General features: G+C 37.2%; 1 protein-coding gene across 1 annotated transcript in view; it reads right to left on the bottom strand.

Annotated features, from left to right (window-relative positions):
* Positions 1-5,718: 5,718 nt before the first annotated feature.
* PRKCI (protein kinase C, iota) overlaps positions 5,719-9,526 on the bottom strand; it is a 136,262-nt gene continuing 132,454 nt past the window's right edge. Inside the window, exon 18 of the mRNA XM_006861825.1 lies at positions 5,719-6,108. Within this exon, the coding sequence (XP_006861887.1) occupies positions 6,021-6,108 (88 nt within the window). The 3' untranslated portion in view covers positions 5,719-6,020. The remainder of the gene's footprint in view (positions 6,109-9,526) is intronic.

The raw sequence follows: 9,526 nt of genomic DNA, 5'->3' as shown, positions 1-9,526 counted from the left end.
CTGCCCTTTGAAATTTTCTAGTCAGCTCTTTTACCTCATTTCTTTAGTTGGTTTTAGTATCTCTATGCTAAAGAGTGAGATTGAGAGTCTCTTCGGACACCCATTTTGGTCTTTTCCTTCTTTCTTGTCTTTATGACCTTTTTCTTTCTTCCTGTATGTTTTTGATGTCATCCCACAACTCTTCTGGTCCTCAGTCATTAGTGTCTAATTCATCACATCTGTTCTTGAGATGATCTCTAAATTCAGGTGGGAAGTTTTTCAAGGTCATTATTTTGGCTCTTGTGGACTTGTTTTACTTCTCTTCAGCTTCAGTCTGAACTTGCACATGAGCAACGTCTGCCCCTGACCATGTTTTGACTGATGATATAGAGCTTTTCTACCACCTATTCCACAGATGTAGTTAATTTGACTTCTGTATATGCCATCTGACGAGGTCCATGTGTATAGTCGTCTTTTATGTTGCTTAAAAATGGTATTTGCAATAAAGAACTCATTGGTCTTCATTGGTCCAGAACAATTTAGTAAACATTAAAACAGCAATGAAGAAAACCTACAAACAAAATGAACTCAGCAGAGAAATTTATGTGGAATGAAGAAAACTAACACCACCAGCCAATCACAAAAGGACAAATATTATATGCAACCTCTGTTGTAAAAAGTTAAGGTTTTCTTGCTAAATGAAACATTCGATGATGGTTACCAGGGGTGGAAGGGAAGGGCAATTTATTCACTGGGTAGAGGGCAGACACATGTTAACTTGGGAGATCTGACAGGAAAGATGAAGGCAGTGGATGACATACAAGGAGTGCAAGGGTTAAAGTGAACAGAGGTGCATACTGTTAACTGCTGGTGCACGGAAGGGACTGCAATCACTGGCATGACACAAAGTGTATGATTTATTGACTGGAACTGAGGCTCTTCAAACCTTCACTCAATCAATGCACAGTAGTGGTGGTGGTGGTGGTAGTGTGCCGTGGAGTCAGTTTTGACTCATAGCGACCCTGTATAGGGTTTCTGAGGCTGTAAATCTTTACAGGAGCAGAAAGTTTCCTCTTTCTCTTGCAGAATCGCTGGTAGTTTTGAACTGTTGACCTTGAGGTTAGCAGCTTGACTCGTAACTATGCTACCAGAGCTCCTTCAGTGCACAGTAAAAACTTAAAAAATAAAATTTAAAAATTCCATACTCATTATGCTGTTACTCCTGAATGACACTATCTTATCATCATAAAATATTTGATAGGTCATAGAAAAGTCCCATAACTAAAGGACGTGGATACTTCCTAGGTTTTTATTTTTATTGGATTCCTTTGCAAGTAATTTAAATGACCAAAATTGATGTTGGTTTGCTCTTCACAGATGTAGAAGTACCCTGAACATGGAATGACTAGGCTCTTGTTTGATGTCTCTCCAGTGATCTATGGGGGAGAGAGCACATAGTAGGCCCCCATACTTATTGTGTTGAATGAATATGGAAGTTCTAATACCCCAATTGTTTAAAGGCAGCAAGGCAATTTCATATAAACTTGTCAGACTGCCATACAGCGTTCCTGAGGCTTCCTTTAGAAAGGCAACTCAAGCAGCATATTGATTTTTAACAATTTTATAAATTCAAAATATGAAGGCTGATAAAAAATTTAAAAACATCACAGAACCTTATGGTAACGTGTCTATATTGAATATATTGCCTTGTCCAGAGGACTAAACTACATCGTTAACTCTGACCTTTACTACAGCAAGAGACTGGCCCCTGGTGGTGGAGAAGCAGATAGAATCACAAATCTGAGAGAACTGGACAAATGGCTCTCTTCTACTGGTCTCTCATTCCATCGCTACCTTTTTCAGACTGCACTCTTGGAAAAGAATGTTGATTTTTTTTTTTTTCACTTTAATCATAGAAAAAGATTTCCTATTTACAAGGGATTATATAAACAGAAACTTAAAAAAAAAAAAAAAAACTCAAGCCAGAATTTCTGGAAGCCTTTTTTTTCTCATATCACCAAAATTCTCTAAGACATAACTCTAATTTAGTATGTTGAGTAGTAAAATATGGAGGCAAACATTTTAGTTAGGATTTCGTGTGATAATGATATGAGGATGTTGGAAATATCTGTTAAATAGAAACATTTTCCTGAATTGCAGTAAATTCTAGAACAATGAACTATGGAAACAAACCTAACCAGACCACTTGGATCTTAACTGATCCCGAAATCCTAGAACAGAGGGTAAGAAAGGGAACCACCAAATACACCTCATGGCTCCCTGTTGAACACAAGGCATTACATTTCAGGAACTAGTTGCCCAATGACTAATCATCTCAAATCAAACTTGCCCTAAAGCTTCAAATTCCTCTTTGGGCTTTGTTTTGGGACTTTACACACAAAAAAACCACCAAATATATGGTTTGGTACAGGAAGCCTGGACAGCACTTTGTTAATGCTGCCTATAACTTCATTTTTAGCAGAAGCTGAGATTGGGATAAAATAAGAGAGAAGACACAGGAGATGACTCTTTAGATGATTTAATATATAGGCCTTTGCTCTCTGATCAGTCAATTAAGCAAAAGGAGTTCTTCTCTTTGGGGTGGGGGGGAGAAGAGTTATAGTAATGAAGGCTGGAAAGTGTGAAACACCAGGCTCATACTTGCATTTATGTAAACACTAACTGAAATTGAAAAAGTTCTGGAATTCTAGAACAGAACAGACAGCGCTGTACAATCTAATTTGAAAACAATCTGTTCTGAACCTGCTTAAATTTGCTTCAGTTTAAAACCCTGCTAAAATGGAATTTGTTTAGCTGATTTAACTAATTTGCTTTTTACTAGAAAAGATTTATGAAAAGGTATGATTCAAGGTAGAATACTTATGTTTATGAGTGAGCGTTTACCATGTAGTATCAACACTACTAGAATGCTGCATTAAGTACAACAAAATCCCAAACTAAATTTTTATTCTTCTTAAACAAATTTTGATATAATTTTGTTCATATACAAATTTCTGATATGCTACATATCCTGGTATGGTTGCTGTAAGATTAAGCGCTGGAACGTAAGATCAGTTTGAACCACAAGGCCAACAGTTCAAACCCACTAACCGCTCTTCAGAATCCCTATACAGGGTCATTACAAGTCTGAATGGACTCAACAGCACTTAGCAATAACAACATATTAAAAACGCTCCACTCTAGATGGGTATTAAACATTTTATTTAAAGATTTTAAAGTAAAAAAAAAAGAAAGAAAAGTATGCAAATAAAGATTATGATGACCAAGGCAGCATATTCTACATTACAAAACAAAAATGACAACAAACAAGAAAAAAAAAAATGTAATGCAAATGTACCAGTACTGAACAACATAATAATACCTGGTATCTATTCCAGACTACATACACATAAAATGATCTGACCACAAATATCATGCTAATGCAAAATACTTTGTTTTTTAGAACACCAAAATTCTAACCATTCTGACCATCACACTGCCTTATTCCTCTGGTGAGTATTTTGAGAGAAAGTCTTCTATATAATATACAAAGAACTGGCATGGCACTGCAAAAACAATGTAATTAAACACATTATTTGTAATGTAATTCTGTATAAAATATAAACTTTAAATCGTATTAGTTCAAAAAACATTTAAAAACAAACCTGAATAATGGTTTAAAACCTCATCATAGAAAAATGCCATTATTTGTAACATTAGAACATGCGTATAAAATCTTTTTTCTTTTTTGAGAAGAAATCTAACTTGAAGCCATTTATTCAAAACTTATTTAATATTGTGGATAAATAACTCAATGTGTATCCCACCTCAAACTGTTGTATCATAAATACTCTTTCTAATATTTAACCACAGGATAAAGAAAAGAAAAACTGCAGTAGTGTTTCTTAAAATGAGGTCTAAGGGCACATTGGCATTCTACAGTGGGCCCAGTAATGTGCATTTTGAACAAACTCCCTAGGTGATTACTCCCAATTCTAGGATAAGCACTGGACTGCTAATGACAAGGTCAGGGGTTCAAACCCACCAGATGCTCCTCAGAAACCCTATACAGGGCCGCAATGAGTCAGAACTGATTCGATGGCACTTAATAACAACGGTTGAGAAGTAATGCCCTAAAAGAAACAGCCTCACTTAAAAGCAAGATCATAAACCTATTTCTGTTCTCTGTAAGTTTATGATTTGAAGTGAATACTGGTTTTTTTGTTTTAAAACAAGTTTCAGGTATTAAGAGAAACGTATATACCTTTCAAATAAATAAGTAGATTATAGAACATTTTCCTTTGAGGTTTTCTTGGTTTTCAGACCTAGTTATTTAAAGAAAATAGGATACTTGGCCTGAAACTGGGAAAAAAAAAAATTTCTAACAAAATGTAGCTTCCAAAAGGCGAATTTATTAAATGCCCATAATTTTTAAGTCATTCTAAATTAAGGCTAGATGGTATTTCCTAAAGTTTAATTTTACCAAGACTAAACAATTGTAAGTAATTTAGATAATCATAGTAATTTTGTTAAGTCCCTTTTCATAAAAAAAATATTTAAAATAAAGAACATAAGAATGCTGAATCTAGTATCCCTTTAAATAAATTGTTAAACACGAATATTAATTTAAAAAAATTTTTTCTGAAAAACTCTGCCTCTGAAATGTATTCTGCATTATACGGAGTCCTTGTGTGGCACTGTAGGGTAAGCACTAACTGCAAGGTTGGTGGTTCAAACCCACCAGCTGCTCCTTGGAAACCCTATACAGGGTTGCTATGAGTTGGAACTGACAGGATGGCACTTAACAACAACCAAAAAAACTGCTAACCTACTTCACAAAAATTCACTTTCAAGAAGCTGGATCTGTGAGACACATGTGAGTCGATGAGTAGAGGCGTGTATCCTGAACACTTCATTCATTTCTATTTTATTAGTATTCTCGAGTTTCACTGAAAACTACATAAATAGGGTTCAAAAGTATGAACAATGTTTTTTTTGGGGGGGTGGAAGAAACAAAAATAGTTAAGATACTCTACTTGATAAATTCTTTTCCTATATATTAAATTATAAGGAAAAAAATTTAATGAAAATATGTTCTGCCTCCACTGAGTAAATGAATGCTTTTACAAGCTTAGTAGCAAGTGAGTGGCTCATTATTTAAATCAAGCTACATAAAACAAGAAAGGAGTAAGTAGTACCATTATATTTTTCTGATTCTATTTTAAACTTCTATTTTTTTTTGCTTTCCATATACTGAGAAATTTTCACTCAACTACATCCTGAGTCTTTTGAGCTACATTTATTAACTTTCCAGTTAAGAGTTCCAGCTAAAGGAGTAAGCCCAGAAGCTATTCTCTTAATCAGCTTCTGCCAATTTTTTAAAAGAATAGCTAATGATTTGAAATATGATTCTTAAAGAAATTTGTCTATTTTTTACTCTAGGAGAATCTGTGTTCTCCAATTCTACATAAGCAACATCTCTTGTTATCAATCAATTCAATAACTATTACTTAAAATCAATAATTTAATTGTCAAGGGCAATGATAAATTTTCCAGTTGAAGTCTTAATCATAAATAACTTGGAAACAAATAGGTAACATAAAAAGCATATTTTGAATTAATCTTTTATTCAAAAATTAAACATTAGTGACAAAAATTATAGAATGCTTATGATATAATCCCACTCTGTGCCTCTCAATGCAACAGGCAGTCTTTTAAAGCAATGTCAAATATTTCCTGTAAATAAAACAGACAACTTCCTCACTCTTAAGTAGGCCACTGAAGAACCAGTACAACTAAATTGTGATATAACTGATTGTCTGGAAAGTAGTCTCTCTCTCTCTCTCTCTCTTTCTTATAGTTGAACTTAGATGTAATAATTGACTCTTATAGGCACTAATAGAAGCTATTGAGTGATTTTTCATACATGGCAAATGAAAACTAGTTAGTTTAAAACCTCTATCATTGTAACCAGGCAGGTAACATGTTTATCCATGCATTAAATGGCAACACAAGCAAAATGCACAGTTGGCAAATGAGGATCAGACACATTCTTCTGCAGACATCAAAAGAGGATTGATATACTCAAAACCTTCAAATTCAGACTGGTCAATCTTCCTCACAATGTCACTGTGGAAAGAAAAATAAATTTATTTTCATAATCAAGATTTCGTCAACTTTTAATTTAAATGATAACTGATATTAAACAACAAAAAATAAGGCTGGTAATTTACAAATTATGAGGGGAAATAGTTTAAATTCTTAAGTCAATCTCAAACCATTTTCTAAAAGAATTAAGATAAAAATATACTAAAACCCAAGAGACTACTATTTATCCCACGAGCAAGCTTAGAGCCCAAACGTTCAAAGATGGGAAATAAAAAAACATCAGAGGTTGTCACAATCCAATTAATCTTAACTTTTGACCTTAACAAAATTCTTAAAACAAGCATCCAGGTCTGAATTAGCATTCGATTTAGTAGTCACCTCAACAACTAGATGGAAGATGGTGAAGAGAAGGCCCCCGAAGTTAGTCAAAAGGAAAAGACGACAGAATAAGGAGAGAACACCACAGGGAGCTATGGGTCACATGGAGTGGAGAAGTTGACATTTTGTCCACTGGGCTTGTTTAATATAAAATAAGAATGAGTAGTACCCAGTATTCAATACTTAAATATATATACCACACTGCAGAACACAAAACTACACAGAATATAGTCTCTTCACGCCACAAGAAAGGTAACTCATAAACTAGAAAGCTACAAAAGAAAGTCGCTGTTGTTGTTATGTGCCGTGGAGTCGGTTCCCACTCATAGTGACCCTACTCAGAGCTTCCGAGGCTGTAAATCTTTACGGGAGCAGACCTCCTCATCTTTCTCCCGCGGAACCGTTGGTAGTTTCGAACTGCTGACCTTGCGGCTCGCAGCCCGATTCATAACCGCTATGCTACCAGAGCTGCTACAAGAGAAAGTAGTACCTGTTAAATTTCTTTAAGGTCAAAGAAGTCCTGTTCTAACCACAGCTCTAAGGAAAAGGGTAACTTTTAGTTTGAGACAGCAAAGAAGGCAGCACTCATTCCACAAATTTACTGAATGGAATTTTGAGTATCTAGGGAATATCAAGGAATGAATTTCTTTCTCCCCACAAACATATGTCACCTTGGTTAGGGCATGACTCCCAGCACTGTGTGACTATCCTCCATTTTGTGATCAAATGTAATTATCCTGCATTTTATGCTACACTATAAATCCTGACTTCTGTGATGCAGGATCAGGTTATGTTAATGAGGATGGGGCATGTTTGTTAAGCTCATGAGGCAGAACTGGGATGGGACACAACACTTACTCAGATCATGTTGTTGTTATTATTAAGTGCCATTGAGTCAATTCCGACCCATAGTGACCCTGTATAGGGTTTCCAGGAGCAGCTGGTGAGCTTGAACTACCGACCTTACAGTTCAAACGACACATTACACCAGACCTGCTCTAATGTAAGGGGAGATTCGCTGGGGTATGATCTGCACCACCTTTCATCTTAAAAAGATAAAAGCAGAGGAAAGCAAGCAAAATGGGAGGGACCAATTACCACCAGGAAAGAAAAGCCATGAAGAGCGTTCGATGGACCTGGAATCCTTGTGCTGGGAACCTCCTAGACCAGGAGACAGGAAGAGAGAGCTGTAACACTGAAGATGGTGATAAACGGCACGAAGTGGCAGAAAGATGGCAGCAGCAGAGGGAGAGAACCAGGAGACTGGCTAGAGATAGTAATGTGGGCTTCCCAGGCCATGAAGCAAGAAAGCCGAGCACCTTTGGACAGGAGGCTTGTAAGAACAGGGTGCCTCCAGGATCTTGGTGGACTCAAGCTCACTGACCCACAGAGCAAGTGTGCCTTTGGGGTGAGGCTACCAGCAAAGTAAGATGCCTCTGGGCACTTACTGGTAGAGCTAAAGAGCTTTGTGACAATTCACTGAGCACAGCAGAGGCCAGGCTGGCCCAAGAGTACTATGGGGCTGAAGGGTTGAGAGGCCAAGAAACTAGGAAGCTGAAGCTGAAGAAACAAGGACCTCAATCTCAAAAAGGGTTAGGTTAGGTTAGGACTTCCGGAGTTTCAAAAGGTGGGACCACAGTCTACTAGGTTTCAAAGAGTCAGATCTTAACCAACTTGGTTCTGAAACGTGGGGCTACCATTCACAAATGCCAAGAGGTAGGGCCAGAACCACTGCTCAAAGCTGAGAAGGTGAGGCTGCCCAAGGAGTTTTCCAGGGCCAAGGGAGCGGGTCATCACTCAGCTAGAATGGGACTGCCCAAAGCCAAGGAAGACTAATTGTCAATCTAGTGGGACAAGAGAATGGAGCTGAAGCCTCGCGTCAAGAGGCCTCCATCCAGAACCAAAGAGCATGGCCTACATCCAGAGTCTGGAGAGCAGGAGCATGCCTAGATGATCTCAGAAAACTTACAATTATTTTCACACCTGAAAGTTAATGTAAATCATCTTGCTGGGTTCTGGACTTGCTTGATTCCTGTTGTTCCATCTTTCCAATTTCTCTCTTTTGTAATGTAAGTCACTAACTTGTATGTGGTTAATCATTCTACTTTAGAAACAGGTACCTTGCGGTCTAGACCTCACAGATTAAGAGGAAATTTGCCCCAGGATGGAATATATGTAAAGTCTCACCCATATTTGATTTAGAGAATTCAGAAGAAGAAATGCTGGACTTTGAGCTGACTGAAGACTTTTAGGAAGATATGATTGGGTGAATGTGTTTTGCAGGTGGCAAATACATAAATTTTAGGTGGACAAAAGGGTAGAGCGACATGTACTGAATTATGTCCTTTAAAATATGTCAACTTGACTAGGCCATGATTCCTAATATTGAATGGTGGTCTTCAATTTTATGATCTGATGTAATTATCCCTCATTATTTTGATATGTTGTAAATCTTTACTTTGTGTAAATGAGGCAGGATTAGGTTATATTAATGATTAATGTAGATCAGGTTATGTTTGTTATGCTAATAAGGCAGGCTTCACTTGAGATGTAACACCCTGACTCAGGTCATAGCCCTGATCTGATATAAGGGGAGTTTCCTAGGGCGTAGCCTACTTTACTTTTAATCTTGTTGTTTTTAGGTGCCATCATGTCAGTACCGACCCATAGTGATCTTATGCACAGCAGTACAAAACACTGCCTGATCCTGGGCCAGCCTCACTACTGTTGCCATGCTTGAGTCCATCGATGCTGCCACTTGGCCAATCCATCTCTTTGGGGGTCTTCTTTTTTTCTGTCCCTCCACCTTACCAAACACGATAGTCTTCTCCAGTGACATGTCCCTCTTGACAATATGTCCAAAGTAGGAGAGACCAAGTTTGGCCATCTTGGCCTCTAAGGAGCACTCTGGCTGCAATTCTTCCAAAACAGTTCTATTGGTTCTTTTGGCAGTCCATGGCACTTTCAATATTCTTCTCCAACACCATAACTCAAAGGCATCAATTCTTCTACGGTCTTCCTTATTCACTGTCCACCTTTTGCATGCATATGAGGTTACTGA

Source organism: Chrysochloris asiatica, unplaced genomic scaffold, assembly GCF_000296735.1.
Source record: "Chrysochloris asiatica unplaced genomic scaffold, ChrAsi1.0 scaffold00043, whole genome shotgun sequence".
Classification (NCBI taxonomy): domain Eukaryota; kingdom Metazoa; phylum Chordata; class Mammalia; order Afrosoricida; family Chrysochloridae; genus Chrysochloris; species Chrysochloris asiatica.
Note: the sequence above shows the minus strand (reverse complement) of the source record. Positions and strands in the feature narration are given on the sequence as shown.